This window comes from Phascolarctos cinereus, unplaced genomic scaffold, assembly GCF_003287225.1.
Source record: "Phascolarctos cinereus isolate Bilbo 61053 unplaced genomic scaffold, phaCin_HiC Scaffold_5;HRSCAF=322, whole genome shotgun sequence".
In the NCBI taxonomy this organism is placed as follows: Eukaryota; Metazoa; Chordata; class Mammalia; order Diprotodontia; family Phascolarctidae; genus Phascolarctos; species Phascolarctos cinereus.
Genome location: NW_027555958.1, coordinates 31,046,654 through 31,067,353, shown reverse-complemented (window position 1 = coordinate 31,067,353; position 20,700 = coordinate 31,046,654). Strand labels below are relative to the sequence as shown.

At 41.9% G+C, this 20,700-nt stretch overlaps 1 protein-coding gene across 2 annotated transcripts in view; it reads right to left on the bottom strand.

The window, feature by feature from the left end:
- Positions 1-20,424, bottom strand: part of YWHAE (tyrosine 3-monooxygenase/tryptophan 5-monooxygenase activation protein epsilon) — a 41,189-nt gene extending 20,765 nt beyond the window's left edge. The window contains exon 1 of one of the 2 annotated variants that reach the window (XM_021006998.2): positions 20,235-20,424. In XM_021006998.2, coding sequence (XP_020862657.1) covers positions 20,235-20,298 — 64 coding nt within the window. In that variant the 5' untranslated portion in view covers positions 20,299-20,424. The remainder of the gene's footprint in view (positions 1-20,234) is intronic. The other variant, XM_021006997.2, reaches the window with a different exon arrangement.
- Between the last annotated feature and the right edge of the window lie 276 nt (positions 20,425-20,700).

The following is a 20,700-nucleotide window of genomic DNA, read 5'->3' as shown; positions in this document are numbered from 1 at the left end:
GACCTAGTGAAACTAGATAATTTTGCCAAAGCTACATAGGAAATAAGTGGAAACATCAGAATGTGAGGCTGGCTTCTCTGCTTCTAAATCCAGCCTTCTTTATACTGCTCCAAGACTCGGTGTTCTTGATAGAAGCAGCACTGTCTAGGGGATAAAGCTGGCGTTGGGGCCAAGAATGTCCCACCAGCCTGGCCATGTGATCCTGGTCAAGTCACTTAACTTCTCAGAACTAGAGGTAACTCTTTCTAAATTGATGAGAAGGTACCAATCTGCAAGAGTAGAGGGAATCTCCTCAACTAGGAGTTCCTTTACCAAGGAAATCACACTCATAGCCCCTATATTTAACTCTATTTATGACTAAGGAGCCCAGAGTTGATGAAGTCTATGACTTTAGAAGCCAGATCTTAAGGTAAAGAACATGACCCTGATTATGATCATTGGGGGAGGTTCAGTCTTAGAGGAAAGGAATTACAGAAACACAGCCTTAAGACTCTGGGGATGTACTCTTGCCCAAGTCTCAAGGGTATCATGTTGCCCTCCATATCTAAAGTGAAACTGAATGAGGGAAGAAAAAGCATAACCAATTACCTGAAAGCAGACAAGGCCAAGGACATCCTAAACAACTTTCTTTTAATTATATTCTAAAAGAATTTCAAATTTTGAAGTATACCACATATCATATACTGGGTTATTCCTTCAGTTATTTCTGATTCTTCCTTGTCTAATACGTTCCATTGATCTACTTTTTCTGTTTTTCAAGCTGGCCCCAGTTTTGATGATTACTGTTTTATAACATCGTTGGAGGTTCAGAAGTGTGTTCCCTTTGTTCTTATTTTATTTCCCTTGATATTTGTATCTTTTGTTCCTCGAAATGAATTTTATTATTTTATACAACTCTGCAAAGTATCTACTTGGTGATATGACTTGTACGTAATAACATTTATAAATTAAGAAGTGTTGTCATTTTGGACAATGTCAAATGTCCCAGCCATTAAGGAGCATTTTATTATTGTATCTGCATAGGTAATAAGTCTACTCTGATAGACTAATTCCCCAATAGTTTATCAATTCTAAAGCTATCTTCAAGGGGGAAAGATTTTCCTTTCTATTAATCCCTCATGAATTTTGTCAAGTTATATAGAAATGAAGATTTTTTTTTTGTCTTAAGCCAGCTGGGTCTCTATGTACTTACTACAAATGGAGAAGTGACCTATCTTCTTCTACCTAAGGCCATCAGACCATTAAAATCCTCCCCTCTGTTTTTGTTTGGTTTTTTTTGGAGGGGTCAGAACATGAATATCTATGGTAAATCTGGTAATGCCATGGATCTAAAAGTACCCTAAGTAAAAATCCCAAAACTAGAATTAAAAAACATAAGAGCTCAGATGAGGAAACTGAAGTCAAGGTACCCAACTTTAGTAACATGGAACTAACAGGTGGAAAGCATCAAGCCAGGATAGATAATGTGCCCAAAGGATGACAAACAGAAGTTCTCAATGAAAGACAACCTACCCTTCACCAACACCCCCTTTTACCATCAAGTTTCAAGGACTCTCATTTGATGGTTCTTTGTGGTAACTGAGAAAATACAAGAGTACATGATGACAAAAAAGCGAATAAGACTTCAATAACATACAGTAACATGAATACTAGGATCCACATCTGAAAAATAATTCACAAGTTTACTAATTCAGGTTACAGATGTTTATTATATTGGGTCATACGTTTGACTAACATAAACATAGATGAATTTATGGAAAACACCACCACCCCACAGGTTGGGAACTTCTGACTTCAATTATCTGTGTGAGATGTTTCTGGAGTGTCTACCATTCTAAATGCCTTCCAAGACCTGTGGGAACAGATAATAAAGGTGGCCAAGAGATAAAATTTTTAGAACCATAGCCAACTGAAAATGCCTCATTTACTGAATGACTAAGGGAACAATTTTCACTGAGGCCTAAAGCTGGGAGCTAAAAGTAGTGTAATTTGGATGCCTTTCTGGCTCTAAGCCTCGCAAGCTTGCTTAGTTGACTAGCTGTGCTTGACAGCCGCCAAGGGGTTTGATTCTCTGGATTCCAAAACTGTCTTGTCCAGTCTAGATCAACCAGTACCTCCCTCCCCTAAAAAGAACTGTGGCTTCTGAGGACCAGTTAAAACTTGGAAGACAGTAAGATTTTAGGTAGGTGGAGTCATACTGCTTATAAGCTGTTTAATATAAATCAAATGCTAGGTAAGGAAACATTTGAAAGACTCGGCAACAGAACTAAGGGGGCATAATCATAAATGCTGCTGCTACTGAAACCATATCCCTTCTTAGACCTCCAAAGACCCTGCTTGAAAGGAACTAATCTCAGCTTTGACATTTCCCCCTACTCCTGACTGGTGAGAAGGCCCCAGATCTGACTTTGTTTTCCTCCCCACAACATCATTTCCTAAATAAACTTCCAATTGTCTTCATTTTTTAAACTTAAAAATCAGAATGAGCTCATTTTTAATACCTTTATTTAAAAGCAATTTAATACTTGTTTGTCCCAAGAAACCCATGGATCATATTTTTAAGAAGTGAAAAGGAACTTGGAGATCATTTTAGAAATGAGGGCTCTGGAGATTGTTGTTTTACTAATGAGAATGATCACAAAGAATTTATCAGTCCAACAATAAGCACACGTTAAGTCCTATGTCCCCAACCCCACTGCAGGTGCTAGAGATACAAAGAGAGATACAAAGACGAGTGAAAACAATCCTCCTTTCAAGGAGCTTCCGGTCTAACTTAGGAGAAAGGAAGTATCTGCAGCTGTTGCATGTGGCTTTGGGGGGGGGGGGGAGAAACTTTTTGTAGAAGTTTTTTTAACTGCTCCTTAAAGGAAACTGGCTTATGAAAGACAGAGGTTGTTTTAGGTGTGCACAAAGATGGGAAATGTTATGTGTGAGTAACACTGCGGCAACCAGTTGAGTTCAGCTGAACTACAGAGTGAGCAAAGGGGAGTAATGAATTAGAAGGCTGGATGCTGGTTGCAAGAGGGGTCTGTATTTGATCCTCCAGGTAAAAGAGGTCCCCCTAGAGTTTACTGAGCAAGGAGAATGGACGTGGAAGAGTCCTAAGGCAGGGACACCAATGAGGAAGCTACTGCAATAGAGCGGCCAAGAGATGAAGGTGAGGAAGACTGGAACCAAGGCATCAGCCAGATGGACAAAGAAGCAAGCTGAGAAAGAGATGTGGAAGTAAAACCAACAAATGATTTGAAATGCGGGGGGAAGGAGAAATGAATGAGGATAACTGGGGAGTCAAGTAACCTGGGTGCCCTGAACAGAAACAAGAGAAGCTCAGAAGAGGGCAGGTGGCATAGAATTAGTTTGGCTCAAAGATATGAAGTTATAACTTGCCTGAGGTCATGAAGATACCCGAAATAATATTTGAAGCCTTCTAACCCCAAAATCAAGAGTCTCTTTCCACCAAACTATGCAGCCACTCCAATGTATCTGATTAACTAAACTAAGTTGTAATAAACTATACTAACATTCTCTATCACATTTTTAATACTCAACGTCCAAAAATGGCCAGAGGCTCTTAACATGACGGTTACTGAGTTTATCTGATTTCCTTTGTAATCCTATGCATTTCAGTGAATGCTTTTAAGACAATATTCTTTAAAAAATTAAATTAAATTAAAAAAATAAAAACAATATTCTGAGGAGTCCATAGGTTTCACTAGACTGCCAAGAATTGTCCTCCCCGTCCTTCCCTCCCTCCCCCATTCCAAGGGACACAGACTAGGGCTTCCTTCCTCTCAGCACTTCCACATTCCACTAACAATATCTATCTATATTTCTGTATCAAAACCAACTGAAGCAAGTTTGGTTTTCAGACGTACTGCAAAAATAATCTGAAAAACTATCAAAACGAATCAATGCCTTTAAAACTTTTATAAGGCATAACTGTATCAGGATGTCAGACAAGAACACTTTTGTTGAAAGAATTGTCGATAGTTTCTTTCAAGTTTTGATTAACTACCTCCCCCAAAATGACACAGTCCTCTTTCAGAATGGGGAGATTTACCTGTTTAATTTACACTGAAGACACAGACAAAAAGGTGAGTACCAAAACAGTAAACATGCTCACAAAAAAAAATTTTCAATTGAAGAAAAAGACAAACAAAAGGACAATGTAATAACGAGTAATACTAAAGCAAAGCTAGATTCTTCTATCAGGAGTCAACCATACATACGTTTTCTATTAACAGAATTTAGTAACAGCTTGGGGGGGGGGGCACTGGAGGGTAAAAGAGGCAATGACTCCACCTCCCACTCCTAAAGGAAGACCAAACTGTAGTGGAAATAACCAGCAAGTCTAGAGTCAAAAGACCTACTTTCAAATCCTCTGCCCCCTACCCCATCTGACTTGCTGCTTAACTCTGGGAAAAACATCTCTCTGGACCTTGTTTGCCCAGCCTTAGGTCTCTCTCCTCTTCAATCCAACAAGCCAAAGTCACATCTCTGAAACACAGGGGCAACCATGTCACTGGCCCCTAATGGCTTCTAGGACCAAGGAACTTGTTTGGCATTTAGAGACTTTCATAGCCTGATTCCCACCTACCTTTATAGGCTTGTTAATCCACATGATTCCCTCTGTGTACTGTGGACTCCCACCAAATGCCTCTGCTGCCTTCTCCTCACACAGCCACACAGCCTCAGAGGCTGTCTACCCAGCCTGGAATCACTCCTTTGTCAAACTCATCTGTCAAGATCAACTTAAGAGTCACTGGGGCCCTCAAATTTACACTGTGTGCATCAGGTATCTAGTTTTATCTGTGCCTGTCTCCCTGGGGAAAAAAAATGAGGGAATCCTTTATTTCATCTTTTGTCTACCTCCAGCAATTAGCAACACAGTGCCTGGCCTATAGTGGGTACTCAATAAATGCTAATAGGTTGATTTCTTCAATTTGTAAAAATAAGACTTGGACTGGATGATTTTTTAAATTCTCTGAAAACCTAATATAAATAACTTTTAATTCCTATTCTATCATCATGCTGCAGAGGACCAAGTAGCAAGGGTTACATTACTCTGCTTATCCCAAGTCTAACCTTGCTAGTACCCCCTGACTTTCTCCAGAAGGCACAATCCTGTAATATCAAGTGTGGTTGGCTCCCAGCCATCGGTCTACAGGTTCAGAGGTCTCATTTCAATGTCCCTGGACAAAGAGGAATTACACACAATGATAATATGAAAGGAACCAAAAAGCAAAGGAGAAAGAGGTTAGAAACACAGCAGAGTACCTAAATAAAGTGATGAAACCGGGAAGATGAATGAATGGCTTTTCCATCGTCCTAAAATGCTGGGAGGAAATGGGGGGGAAGATGTTAGATTTGCAACTAAGTATTCCTTAAACTCAGTTCTTAACTCTAAGGTGTAGAAACTGCTATACTAAGCAGCTTATACCCCTTGTCCTGCTAAACAGCTCTTCAACAAAGCAAGGTGAGGGGGTGAAGTGCCCAGAGACTGAGCTAAAATGAACACACATGGATCCCCTGGATAAAGGGATTCACTTTCCAGAAGCATAAAAGACTGAAAGAGGGCCAGCAATAATTTTTAAAATCGTACAACCTGTTAGCCATGAAAGATACAAAGATAAAATGACAGTGCTGTGCCCAGGGAGGTTCCATTCAAGTGGAGGAATCCAGTGGAATATCTGGTAAGAAAAGACTGCAGCAAAGGAGAGGTCTAAAGAGGAGGAAATGAGGCTCTAAGAAAAAATAGCACCTAGGAGTAGCTAGGTGGTGCAGTGGAGAGAGCACTGGCCCCAGAGCCAGGAGGACCTGAGTTCAAATCTGGCCTGAGACACAACACTCACTAACTGTATGACTCTGGGCAAGTCACAACCCCAATTGCCTCACTCCCCCCCAAAAAAAAGAAGAGGTAGCACCAGAGATGAGTCTTGAAGAGATTTCAAGAAATATAGCAATGAAGACCTGTTATCAACCATCTTGGCAATGACATTGCATTATAGGTTACACTCCAGTAGAAGAATAAAACATTAACAAGGCCAGTTATGGCAGTTCTAAATGGAATGGTGCTTCTAGATATCATCTTTTGGTGTTCTTCCCAAAAAAGTGATCACCAGGTGTCAAGCATTGTGCTATGCAGTGGGATATAAACAGAAAATGTTAAATCATCTCCCCTTTCTGGACCAAATATTTTAATATGGGAGGACAGTACTGCCCCACCTCCAGTGAAGTCACAAGTGAGTCATCAGAACTTGGAAGTAATGGTACTGATTCGATTACTGTTCCCAGAGTTAGAGGTGGAGAGGAAAGAGCAAGAACACTATTAGACTGTGAAGGTATTTGGGGATTCCATCAGGTAGTTTTGGGAAGCGTCAGGGCAAAGAGATGTGGAATCTGAGACAAAGGAGCATGGAAAGGAGTGATGATTCCTCTAAAGTCTTCAGCCTTATACACAACACAAAGCTAAATATACTCTTAAGGGCAGCCTACCGCCAGTTGGTGATATATGCTGGTCATATATGACAGATGACAGTCGTAAAGGGTTTGAATGGCTGGAATCACAGAATCCTAGAACAGGAAGGAGTCTTAGAAATTGAGTCAAAGCCTCTCCATTTTTAGAAACTAGCAAATAAGTTCCAAAGGGGCAGCCAGGTGGCACAGTGGACAGAGCACTGGCCCTGAAGTCAGGAGGACCTGGTTCAAATATGGCCCCAGACCAAACACTTGACCCTCGGTAGCTGTGTGACCTTGGGCAAGTCACTTAACCTCAATTGCCAAAAAAAAGAAAGAAAGAAAGAAAAAGAAACTCCAAAGTCACAGCAGTCTGAGGCACAACCAGAATTTAAACCCAAGTATATCCTGACTCCCAGCCCACTGCTCTATTATACCTCAAATGCCTCTCTACTAAAAATTGGGGAGGGGGGAGACCTTCTCCAAGTGTTATTAACAAAGTGAAAACAACGGGGGAATTTTAGGAGATTTAAGTGTAAGCCTTGACTGGACACCTACCTGTGACCTAAAGTAAATCACATACCTTCTCTCTAGGCCTGCTGTTTCCTCATCTAAAAAAACAAGAGGGCTGAAATGCAATGATCTCTAAATCCCTTCCAGCCTTTGATTCTGTGACTATCTCTGAAAGGAGAATACTTTAAGTGAAGAGACTAACAAATAATTTAAACTATGGGACTTAAGGGGACTTCATTGAGTTCCTTTGAACATAAACTGTTCCAAATGTTTAAGGATGCATGAACTCTCTGAATCTACCCTTACACTCAACAACAGAACTACAGGACTGAAGTGGATACCTGGACTTTGGTCTAAATGCTTATAAATGGCTAGATTTTAATCCAATGAAGATAAACTATATCCTTTTTGATAGACTGTCCTTCTTTTCTTAAGACTTTTAGGCTTTGTTGTCAGTCAGTTGTTTCAGTCGTATCCAACTCTTCATGACCCCATTTGGGATTTTCTTGGCAAAGATAATGAAGTGGCTTGTCATTTCTTTCTCCATCTCATTTTGAAGCAGGGTTACGTGACCTGCCCAGGGTCACACACATAGTAAATATCTGAGGCTACAACTGAACTCAAGTCTTCCTGACTCTAGGCCCAGCACTCTATCCAACGCACTACCTAGCTGCTCAATTTTAGGCTACTTATTGCTCATTTTAAAAAGCCTTTAGCACTGTATAGTACTCGCTGGTTGGTTGTTGTCTTTCATTCTCAAAAAGGACCAAAATGACATCACAATGCTGGCTGAAATTTTCCAGGCTATATGACAAGAGGAGGTCAGGATGCCTCCACTGTCCATCTCTATAAATGAAAAGGAAACAGGTTGTCCTGTGATAACTGGGGGGGGGGCGCGGAACACGCGCCCTCTCTCTTGCTTATTGACGGCAAAATTCTTGCCAGTCTTCCTTAATAGGCTAATCATTCACCTGGAAGATGGTTGTCTACCCAAGAGCCCGTGTGGCTTCAGAAAGGGCCAAGGAACGGTCAATATGGTGTTTGCTGCTCCAGCAGAAATGCCAGGGGCAGAAGAGAGAGGTCTGTACACAATGTCAGTCAATCTGAGCAAGGCCTCTCTGATACTGTCAGTTGTGAGGGCTTGTGAAAAATCATGGCAAAATCTGGTTGCTAGCACAAGTTCTGGATAATGAACAATGCTCTCGGATTGTCTGCTGGCTCGCATTTCTTAGCATGTTTTCAGAAATGTTCTTGGCTACGTTTTAATGAGGAGGAAAGCACTATTAAGTCAGCTACCACACAACAGCAAATGACTTAACTTGAAAAGGCAGCAAAAGCCAAGCCTCAAGTCGAGGAAGAATAGGCACATTACCTTTGTTCACATGTAACTACGCACACAAGACAGCCTCTGAGGCTGAGATGCAACAGAACGTGCAAACAGGATGCTAGATAAAATTTTAGTACCCTAAAGGACAGAATATCTTACTCCTCTGTATCTCTATCAAATTACTCCTTTAAATAATAAACATTCCAAAGATTCATGCTGATGAAAATGATATAGTATGTACTTTCAGTTACCTGTACTAATGGTTCAATCCAAAAGGACAGTTCAGAATGCCCATTTATTTGGTTAAGAAAATTGTGGATCAATTCTAAACAAACTGATACAAAGTAGCATGCTGGCCTAGCCGACAGAGTACCAGAGTCAGCTAGACTTGTGTTCCAAGTCCAGCCTCCTGCCACATGCTGGCTACCTGGGAGCAATGTCTTCAGACTGTAGACTGCAGAACACACTCACACGTCTGCATGACAGTCACTTCATCAAACAAATCATAGGTCTAGACAAAAATCTAACAATGTATACATTACCCACCTTGGCTGGGTACCTTTCACTATGAAAAGGCCACATATTTCCCTAAATTTGATTAATCTAGCACCTAACTTCCTTCCAAGGAAAGAGAAAAGGGGAAGAAAAAAAAAGCATTGCTTTCAAGTGGGAATATCAACCAACAGGCAATGTATTAAAAGTGCCAGTAGATGCCAGGGGCTGTGCTAGACCTTAAGGATTCAAACACAATCACAAGAGCTTGTTCTCAAAGACCTTACGTTCTGTAAGGGGTGACATGAACAAAATAAGCATGTGCAAAATAAATTAAGTACAAGGTAACTGGGGGAGAGAGGATTTGTTTTAGAATCAGAATTGGTTTTTATTTTTACATATCCATATTTACTTCCAAAACAAAAAACTGGACTAAGTCATCTGAAGTTAGTCATCTCAAGCTGTATTGTTTCTAAGCTTTTTTATACATAATAGTAAGTTTACAAATAAATTTCCCCCAATGGAAAAAGGGAAAATATGAAAGTAAAAATCCAAAGGATGTCAGTATTTTTTCAAAATTTAAGACATGAAAGACCTAAGAATAGTACGTTTTTATTCCCCTGCCAGTAAAAAACCCCATTCTTAACAAAATAATGACAAAAGACTCTTCGAACTAACCTTCAGTTGGCCTTAAAGCATGAGGAGCCAACAATAAAATCAGCATAAGCAAAGGGCAATCAGGAACGGTCTCGTTAAGGGGTGTCATTTGAGCAAAGTTCTTTAGGAAGCCTGGGATTCTGTGAGGCAGGCTTTAGGAGAGAATACATGACTGGAATAAGGCAAAGACTGGGCCAAAGGCATGGTGGTGGGCAATGGAATGGCTATGTGGAGAACAGGAGCTAAGGTACAAGAGTAGAGAAAGGCAGGAATGGAACCTGGTTTAAGTGCCAAAAGCGAGAGAGCTTCAAATCTCCCTCCCTTTTAGCTTTAAACAAAATAGTAACCAGAGCCTACTGAAAGGTATATGCCACAAAGGAGGTCAATGACAAGGGAAAATGCCCTACAAGAAAATATATATAACAGTTTGTAGTAACAAAGACCTAGAAACAAAGTAGATTCCCATGAATTAGGGAAATGTCTTAACAAACTGTAGTAAACAAATAGTACTTGAACATGAGAGCCACAGAGTACAGAAAAAATATGGACTCACATGAACTTAAAGCTAAGTGAAGAATAAGCAGAATCATGAAAATAATAAGCAATAACAATGTAAGTGAAAAAAATTTTTAAAAAAGTTAATGGAAAACATAAAAAAATTTTGAAACAATGCGGAAATTAATTATAAGGACCAAGCTTATCCACAAAAATGAAATGAGAAAATGAACTTCCCTTCTCTGAAGATGCTGGGGGAGAAAGGGCCAGGCCTGTCTATGGCTATGGAGCACTGAATAAGTGTTCAACGCCGCTGATGTGTGTTAGTTTCTCTAAACTGCTTCCCTCCCCCCTTTCTTTTTTATTCATTATAATGGATGGCTCTATAGGTAGAGGGAAGCTGTAATGCTAAGTAAAAGTGATATTAAAATGAACTAAATCAATAAATTTTTTAAAATACACAATGAAGATAGTATAAATTTAACTCAAAAAATATTTATTAAGCACCTATAAAGGAGAGGAGTATGGGCAGTAGAAAATGTTAGATCTGGAGTCAGAAGACCTGGAAAAAACCCTGCCTCTGAAGACTTGTGAGACCTTGAAAAAGTCACAGAACTTCTCTTAGCCAGTTTCCTCATCTGAAAAACAAGAGGTTGGGCCCAGATTACCTATGAGGTCCTTTTCAACTCTAAAATTCATAATCTATGTTGCTAAGAAGCACAAAATAAAAGCTTCTTGCCCACAAGTAGCTTACATCCTATTGGGAGAAGACATAAAACAAAAATTAAATACAAAATACAGGGTGTCCGAAAAGCCTTAGACCAATTTTAAGCTATTAAAGCTTATCCTAGCACCTCCCTGATAGGGCTGTGGGGAAAATGAAATACCACTTGGAAAATGCCTGGTGCCTGGCACATAGGAGGTCATTAATACATGCTTATTCCCTTCCTTTTCTGCTTCCCTTTAAATCCCCTAGCACCTAACTCAGTACCTCCCACATAAGAGCTCAATAAATGCTCCGTGGTGAGGGATAAGGGCCTGACAAAGAGGCTCTGAGTGAGAAGAAATAAGATCTATTGTTATACAAGAAGTTACTTCAACAAAAGATATCTTTAATATAAAGTTTTATTAAAGCAAGATTTATCAATTCCCTCATTTCATAATAACATTTCACCAGTAAGAAGCCCAAAGGTACAAAACTCTGCAGAGTAGTTTCAGATATTTTTAATGCGTTGACTGGTTCTGCTGACTGTTTTTTCCCCTCCCCTTGATCTTCTAAAAATATTCTTTGTTATATGTAATGGCTCTCTGGGAGAAGGGAGTTGGAGGGAGAAATTTAGGCAACATAAAAACAAAAGATCAATAAAATTTATTTTTAAAAAAGAATAACATCTCATACCAAAGTGGAAGGCTTCTTTATGTGGAACACAACAGACAACCAGGAAGCAAAAAAATCCCTTTCAATAACTAAAACAGATGTTAGCCAATACCAGGGATTTTTAAGCCAAGGCCCATTGATTTTTTTTTTAATTTGATAATTATATTTCCATATAATCGGTTCTTTTGTAGGCCTATGGGGGTTTTTTTTTTGGCTTTTAAAAACATTCTGATAAGTAGTTCATAAACTTCACCAAATTGTTTGCTAAAGGGACCCAGGACACCAAAAAACCCAAAGTCCCTTGGAATATGCCCTAAAACTCATTCACTTTATACTTACAGGCTAAAGCCCTCAGTCAGAGCCAATTTTCCTTTATTTTCCCAGTGGCTCACATTTGTATAACCCGTTACAATTTAAAGAATTTTCCCAGTTATTTGATTCTTACAACAGCCCGAGATCAGCAGGATGGATGCTATTATCCCCATGTATTACAGGAGGAAAGGATTAAATGACTTGTCCAGTTCTTCAACTACATATAAACCACTTAAATGCTACATGATTTAGAAGTAGAGATTACACCGCCATTACATTGCAGACCCACATAAAGGCAATGAGAAGCAAAGCAAATGCTATATGCAGATGAAGTAGAAGTTGAGAACATGATAGAAAATCAAGAAAAAGCTGAAAAAGAACACAATTCAATAAGTATACTACCCCATTACAAGTGATGTGTGACTTCAAAGAATTAGTATTCTGCTTAAGAAGGCAGAGCCATATGTAATCTATGCTTTTGGGAAAGACTGCCATTCCATATAGTTAAAATGAATCAAACTCCTGGGACTTAAGAGGGAAAACCAATTATTTATGGGGAGTTCCCGATAGTCTTGGTTTGACTGTAACACTCCAGATGTCAGTAAAATGCACTCAATAAATCTGAGAAAATCTATGAAATACTGAAAGAGCTAAGAACCTAGTCCCTTTTACTTTGAAGTAGTAAGAACAGAGAAGACACACAGGATAAAGGATCAAAAGCGGAGAAAACTTGAAATGGCTTTAGATTTGATTAGGAGGAAATTTAACCTCAGAAATCACATTTCCCAGGAAACAGTTTAGAGGACTGAAGCTCTCTACACATAGCATCCCTTTCCCCACTTCTTACCTTTGCCCAAAGAGTACTCATAAACTTGTATTAATTAAAACTATTCACTTTGTTTTTACAAATAACAGCTAGATTTATAGCAATCAGGAATTTCCATAGAGTCTAAACTGAAATTATAAATTTTTAAGGCAGCCATCATCCTAATGTGCAGGTCATTTTTGTCTTTGTATTCCCAATACTTGGCATATGGTAGGCACTTAATACATGCTATCTGACTGATTGTTCAAATAACATAAAACAAAGTAATAAAACTTCAAAACAACCCATAGCATATTTAGTGCTAAGCAGTAAAAAAGTCAATAATTTTTATTACAAACACAATAAACTTTTTAAGTGGATCCCTGAACAAGCAAATCTTCAAAACATGCACCAGACAATGATCATCTTTAGTGTTCATAATCACGCCCTAAGGCACTGGCAAGATATTCAAGCACCTTCTGAATGCAAGATTAAGCTATGTTCGGCGCCGTTTTAATGCTGGGTTGGATCCTACTACTTTGAAAACCAGTAGTTCATTGCCACTATATGCAACATTCTACTGACCAAAACACACTCTTCACTAACAATGTTGCCAAACTTGAAGGTCTTCCTAATCTGGCTCCAGGTCAACTATACATTACTGACTCCCCTACTCTGGCATTCTCAGTTCTAGTCTGGTCTGTTGGATGATCTGCATTCCCACCCTTCTATCTCCAACCTCCAGGGCTTTGCATAGGTTGTCCAATATCTGAAACGCTCTTTCTCCTTACTTCCAACTCTTGGAAACTTTAAGTCTTTCAAGGTTCAGTTCAGGTGTCATCACCTTCTCCTCCAAAAGCCCTTTCCTGATTCTCTCATGTATCAATGTCCTCAACCTCAAAAAAAAAAATTACTATTTTATACAGATCTTACACTTATTCATCAGTACAAGGTGCATCCCATCCCTCCAGTAAAAAGGCAGGGACTGCTGTCTCTTTTTTCTGGAGCCTACCACAGGGCTGACACATGATAAGCAAAGAAAAGCTTAACTGACAACCTCAGTGCTTCACCTAATCAGTCATGTGATACCACATGTCTATTCAATAATGAGACTCCCCAATGCCAACTGATTTTCCATATTAACTTTTACATTTATTACATACTAAGGCATCATTATATCCAAAATTCATCAAAAAATGTTTTACATTAGCCATGTTACCAACTATAGTCCCTGGAACACAAACTAGTTAGTATACACCTTACATCAAGACTAGTAAAGAACTACATATAAGTTCCCAAAAAAGGGGAAATTCTTCAACCTTTATTATTAACTTCTGATTAGTAATGACAAAGAATCAGTAATTTTTTTACCTCAATGCCACCTAGTGAATCACATCAGACTCCATTTGCTAAGGTACCTGGTTCAAAGGAACAGACTATTTCCTGGCATATACCAAACAGGATCTGGAACAATCCTAAGAACGCATTTGTTTCTCATGATTATGCATTCAAAGCACATGCATGGGGCAGCTAGGTGGCGCAGTGTACAGAGAGAACACTGGGTTCAAATCCAGCCTCAGACACAACACTTACTAGCTGTGTGATTCTGGGCAAGTCACATAACCCCAACTGCCTCACCAAAAAAATAAAAAAATTTTAAAAAGCACATGTATAATAGCTTTCCTAAATCATGTCCTATCTCTAAATCTGATATTATTAAGAAAAGGGAGGAGTATGGGGCAGCTAGATGTCGCAGTGGATACAGCACCAGCCCTGGATTCAGGAGGACCTGAATTCAAATCTGGCCTCAGACACGTAACACTCACTAGCTGTGTGACTCTGGGCAAGTCACTTAACCCCACTGCCTGACCAAAAAAAAGAAAGGGAGGAGTAAAACAATGCATAAACACAGGTTTATTAGTTAAGGAGTTCTTTGTACAGGATCGTAAATTCTGGCTAAATATACCAGTAGCAGGCCCCCAACAAAGGGAAGGACATTGAACTTTGGGTGAAGGATGAGCTTCAAGTGGAAGGAGTATATATAGTAGAAGCAGACCTGGGTGTAACTAGAGCATGCTTCACTGGACAAATGGAAATGCCGATATTCAGTAATAGCGGAATCTGAATCTCACTGGGAAGGTAGCTGGTAATAGAAGTAACAAAAGGGTCCTTTCCAAAAAACTGGGGAAAGGGGATCTGACCTTGTGCCATTCATGCCCAGACGTACTTCTTTATGTGCCAGCTCAACATGGACATAACCAAACTGAGAAATCTCACACTACTGCTATTAGCTGGTGTCCTTTTGTGCTGTATTTGACCATCTCACATGGAAGCGGCACTTGCTAAGCTCAAAGTGACCTTGTAGGGAACAAGGCCAGACTTATTAACTGAAATAACTTGATAACATGAGTTGGCAACAGGAAACAAAATGCAGAAAGCCAAACGAGCTTCTGGGTAACTTTAATAAGGTGGATAACATGCACAAAATCGGTAGAATTGCTACAGCTCATCAGGACTAGTTTTAAAAACCTATGAGGAGGTTCATAAGGTATGCAAATGAAGTTCATTTGTTTAAGACTGAATTCGAATCTGACTATAAAGACTGCCCTGGCAACTATGAATAAAGCTATACCAGCAGAAGGAGAAGATGTACACAAAGAGGGATAAGTTGTTAATCAAATGGAGAGACAGCTCAACATTTAAAAATAATCCAAAGGAAGCATTCTTTCATTCTTTTTAGTCTCCTTTTCTGTATTTCAGTTGCTACTTTGGAAATGCACTCCTCTCCAACACATTTCAGACAGTCCACCTGTAGTTAGCATTTTGAACACAGCTGAGACAAGAATGCTTGCCTACGCCAGTGCCAGCTTTTCCTGAAGACATCTCATTAACATCCCATTCTTACTCACCATAAAGGCAGTATCTCCACTCCACAAAAGGAAACAGAAGCAGAATATGGAAGTGCCTTATTCAAATGCATAGTAAAACCAACCGTGAAACAGTCTCCCCACTACACTCCCTTACTCTATCTAGTGTAACAGAGTACTAAGATTTAGGGAATATGGATGGCAGCATCTGCAGCATATCTACATTGGTTCCCTGAGGTTTTATCTAAACAAATCCCTAGCTGTGATGAAATATGTAGCACCTAAGGTTGGCCATCCAATCTTAAAACGCAAACAGCATTCCTATAATATTAAACTTTTACTCTTTTGGAAAAGAGGAAAGTATCTGACCTACTTTGTAATGTAATATCAACCAAATTATAAAGTTAAATTTTCAATCACACAGCTTCCTAAAGAAACAAATACACAGTTAAATGTAACATATAAATGCAAATGTTTCCTACTGTTCAGTCATTCATTAAGATCCCCCACACTCATTTCTGACTTCTCATTCTTCCACAATGTGAACTCACAAATTTAATTCTTATCCAACAGTTATAGTTATGTATTTGTTGTTACAAACAATTGTAAAATTTGAGAATAATCCTTTCAAAATCAAGCTGTGAGATTCACTTTACAGAGATTCCAAAGAAACCACTGGTAACTGAAGGCAATGAACTCATTAAACAACTTCCTATGGGAAAATTTCACTGGTCATGCTTGAGTGGGACACCTTGAGGTCACAAATAGAAAATATATTTTATAGTTCTAACTAATAGCTACACGACTGTAGTCTTCCCAATACTGGAGAGCACAGAGTGGGCCACTTCTTAAACAAAAGACCTAAGCACGCCAGTAAGTAGTAAGAATTTGCCCAGGGCTTGCTTGCTATCATGTAAGCTAACAGGGATATTAGGATTTAGAGTGAGAAGAGACCTCAGATAAGCTAAAATCCTTCATCTTATAAGGCCAGTAAACTGATTAAATGATTTGTCCAAAGTCGTATACTTAGTAAGCAGAACACAGTGAAAAATAACCCATAAACTTTAGTAAGAAGCATACTGGTTACTTAATTTGAGGAAGGGTACTGACAAGCTGGGGGTGCAAACACCACATCACAAATTCAGTCCTAAAAGTGACGTTACAGGTCATTGAGTCACCCCTCATTTTACAGATGAAGACACTGAGGCCCAGGAAGTTAGATGACTTACCCAGGGTCATCTAACAGCTCAAGAACACTGGAGACTTTTGAGCTTTGAGCCTAGGTCTTCTTTTACTCCAAGTCCACTGTTATGCGGTAATCAGATTCCAAACCAAGCAACAAGCAAAAAGGGTAGGTAGGTAATGGGGGATGTTTAGCTTCAAGAACTGTCTTCAAATGCCTGAAGAGTTATTAGAGTTATTGTTCTTGGACCCAGAGGGCAAAACTAGGACCAGTGGTGAGCAGACCTCAGGATTTCAGCTCAACATAAGAACTTCACAATGATTAAAAACTGTGGAAAATAAATGGCCTGGTAGTAACTCTCCTTTCAAAAACTCACCAGAAATCAAGTGGAGAACAGAAGCTGCTGTAAAGGAATTCATGCCTCCTTGGACTCTAAAAATGAAGGTGGTACTGTAATACTAAGCCTCAAGTTTTACCCACAGCCTAGGAGAAGTCAAAATACAAATTACAGAAAGAGCTGTAAATTTCCTAAATGTTGTAAGTCTTTAGGGCTAGGAACAGAACAAGGTTAAATCTACTATTAATTGAAATAGCAACATGAAGACTATTAGGGGTTCACAAAATCTTGTCTAACCACCCAGAAGAGTAGCTTCTCTTTTAAACAAACAAAATGAATCCATTTCTCATTTCTTTCTTAGTTCTAACTAGAAAAACTTATTAACACTTTATTCAAAGATCAGGAAGGTTGGAAGTGGCTTTAATGTAAAAAAGGAGAGCTTCCAGTTTGAGAAAAAATAAGCCCTGGGGGTAATAATTTTCTCCAACAGATACTTAGGCCAAAGCAACTATCTTAAATTCTACCGCCAGATCTAGTTTATAAAGAATTAAAAATACCCAGGCAAAGGAGGTGAAAAGAAAAAGAACAAGGGAACGAACACCAACTACCCCCTCAAGTCCAACAGTGAACTGGCCGCCCAAGGAACAGACCGAGGGCATCAGAAAGGTGCTTACTACATTTTTTCCAGCCTAACAGAAAGTCCCAACAACTGTTTCCAACGTCCAAGGAAGGTGAAAAGGTGAATGAAAACTTAGAAAGTAGGGTTTGTTTGGGTTTTTTTAATTCCCTTAGGCAGAAAGTCTTATGCAAACTTTATTTGCTTTACAGGCTATTATTAGAGTTTCAAAGTCTTTTTAAAAAATGTCTTCCAGCTCGTTTTCTAAGGTCAGAGAACATATGAAACCACCATTCTAAATATATTCCCTTCCAATTTGTCTCTTAACAAAGAATAGATCCAAAGAATGATCCCTTTTAGTACCACAACCACCTACCAGGGAAACCTTTGAATATGGACATATTCAAACCGTGGTAGGATATTTGATTTAACCTTCAGGGAGGCAGGAAGTGGCGCTACTCTCTGCTTCCTATCTGCAGTCAAAAATGGCCCTGTTTTCCAGGGAGGCTTAGGGTTTAGTTCCTCTATTTTATCTCTAACCTGAAGAATGAAGTTACAAAAAAGAAATTAAACATGTGAATTTCAACGAAGAAATTCAAATAAATTGGCAGGGACACTGCAGGGAGGGAAGAATAAGGAGAAAAGGGGGAGGAGCATCAGATCTAAGTCTTCAGATGGGCAGATGGAAGAAGTGGGTTCATCCCATTCATCCCAAGTACACAGAAGGAAAATTTTATTTGCTTAGCAACCAAGAGCCTTGGGATCCATCCATTTTGTTGGGAGACACACATCCTCAATTATGATTGCCTCTCCTCCCTCCTCCCCGGAATAGCTATTTCATTGAGCCTGGAACATACAAACAAATGAAATCTATACATCTGTGAACACAGTTTAACACACTGATCCACAAAACTGGAAACCTCACCTCTTTTTTTGTTTACCTGGTTACATCCCAACAATCGTATTGGCTCCTCCCCCTCTCCCACCTTAGATGTGCAAGTACATCATTGAAACAATGTGACTGACAAGAAGTACCTTTAGTAACCTTAGTTTAAAAAAAGTCTTAAATTGGTAATTATCATTTATTTGCAAGATCCTATTTTGCCCATTCCGACCTTGAAGTGGATCTTTAAAATTCCTAGAAGTAAAAAGGAGGCATAGAAGCAAGTCTCCCCTCCCCCAAGGTGAGCTTATTTAAACATACCAATTAATAATTTTATATTCCTCAGAAGAGAAAAAAACAGGTTGAGAATTTATACAGGGTCTAAGATTGGGGGGGAAAATCAGCAGCAATACAGCACTTAGTGCCTGGGCACACAGTAGGCACTTAATAGATGTTCATTAAACCACAGTATGCCTTCCTATGCTTGGACTTTAACAAAATGAGGCCATGTGTCCCTCAGGTACAATCCCCTTCTCCTCCAAAAGAAACATTTTTTAAAATTAGGATTTTGAGGGCTTTCATGCCATAGTCTTCCAAGTTTCTGAGATGGAGACTGCTGCCAGTGGACATGTTTCTCACGTCCCCAAACCCCAACCCAGAACTAAACGTGTCCTCATCGCCAAACTTTCTTTCGTGGAACCGAGGAATCTGCTGAACCACCATATTAAATTCACAGGTTTAACGAGGCAGAAGACAAACCACCAAAGTGAGGAGAAATCTACCAGGTTTCAACGCCAGCCCCTCCTCCCCAGAAAAAAGGCAGTTTTAACCAGGGAGGTGGGAGGGGGGAGACAGAGGGGAGGGGGATGGGAAGAGGGAGGCGGGGCTCCAGAAAGGAGAAGAAAAGGGAGGTGATATGCTGGTCCACGGGGCCAAAAGATGGTGGGTGAATGAATGCGGGAGGGAGAGGATCGCCGGCTTGGTCCACGGGGGACTCACCAGGGCCGGCAAGAGGGGGACATTCTGGGAGCGAAAGAGCCTCAGAAAACGCGAAAACGAGGCTGAGATTCCCTTTTAAATGTGAAAATGCTCTTCCGCAAAAAGAGATAAAAGGATGGAATCCATTTATTTCCGCCACAATTCGCACCGACGGCGGCCTGCCCGGGCCCCGAGGTCCGAACCTTCGGCCAGGCCCAGCCCTTAATCCACAAAGATGGACGGGGGCCACATGACCAGAGTAAGAGCCGAGGGGCCCCGAGGGGGTCTCGCGCCCCGGGCCCCCTGCCCCCGGGGGAGAGGGCGTGATTAAAGGGCCGCCCGGGATCCGCGCGCTCCCGGCCGGGCCACGCCGCCCGCACGGCCCCCGAGCGATCGGCCTCCCGGCGGGGCGGCCCGAGACCGAGGGGCTCCTTTGTGCGGCCGCCGCCCCGCCTCGGGCCTCCGGGGAGCCGCCGCCGCCCCCCCACCCGCCATCTTCCCGGGCGGCACGCGGCGGGGCGGGGGCCGGCGGGCTCGGCCGGCCGCCCGGGGGCCGAGGAAGGAGGGGCGGGCGGCCGGGAGGGAGCCAGGACTCCGCTCCGGCCGCCGCCTCCCCCTCCCCCGCCCGGGGACTCGCCCTCCCCCGGCCGCCATTTTACAACCAGCTCCCTCCACGGCGGGAGCCACGGCCTCCTGCCCACGCGCGGCCTCGGAGGGGGGGGCGGCGGCGGCGGCGCGGAGCCGCACGGGCCCGCAGCCCCCCCACCCGCAGGCCCCGGCCGCGCGCCCCGAGCCCGCCTTCCCCGGGCCGGGCTGCGAGACGCCGCCGCCGCCGCCATTTTGTCTCCTGATCCTGGCCTCTGTGGGCGGCGGCGGCGGCCGCGGCGGCGGCGGCGGGGCCGGGGATCCCGGCTCGCCGCTCTTCCCCAGCTCACCGTCGTATCGCTCGGCCTGCTCGGCCAGTTTCGCCTGGTACACCAGATCCTCCCGATCGTCCATAGCGGCAGCGGCTCCGGCAGGGTCTGCGCGACGGATGGCAGCGGATGGCGGCTCCGACTGTCTTGTCAGCCTCTCGCTCGGCGTCCGGGCAGCAAAGATGGCGGCGCCTCGATCCGGGAACTTCCGCCTGCGCACGCGGACAACTGCTCAGCTCTATGGCAACCGCTCCCTGGCAACTGGCGCGGGGGGGCGGGTCCGGAGCCCGAGCGGATGGAAGGGGCGGGGCCGGGAGGGCCCGGCGGGCCGGAGGGGGGGGCTAGGGGGGTGGGAAGGCCGCGACCCGGTGGGAGAAGCTGGGGGCGGCCAGGCCAGAGGAGACCCGGCGAGCGGGGCTGGGGGAGGGGGCGGCCACGCTCGGCTTCCCTCCTGGCGGGGCCGACCGACGGACACACTGAAAGAGGG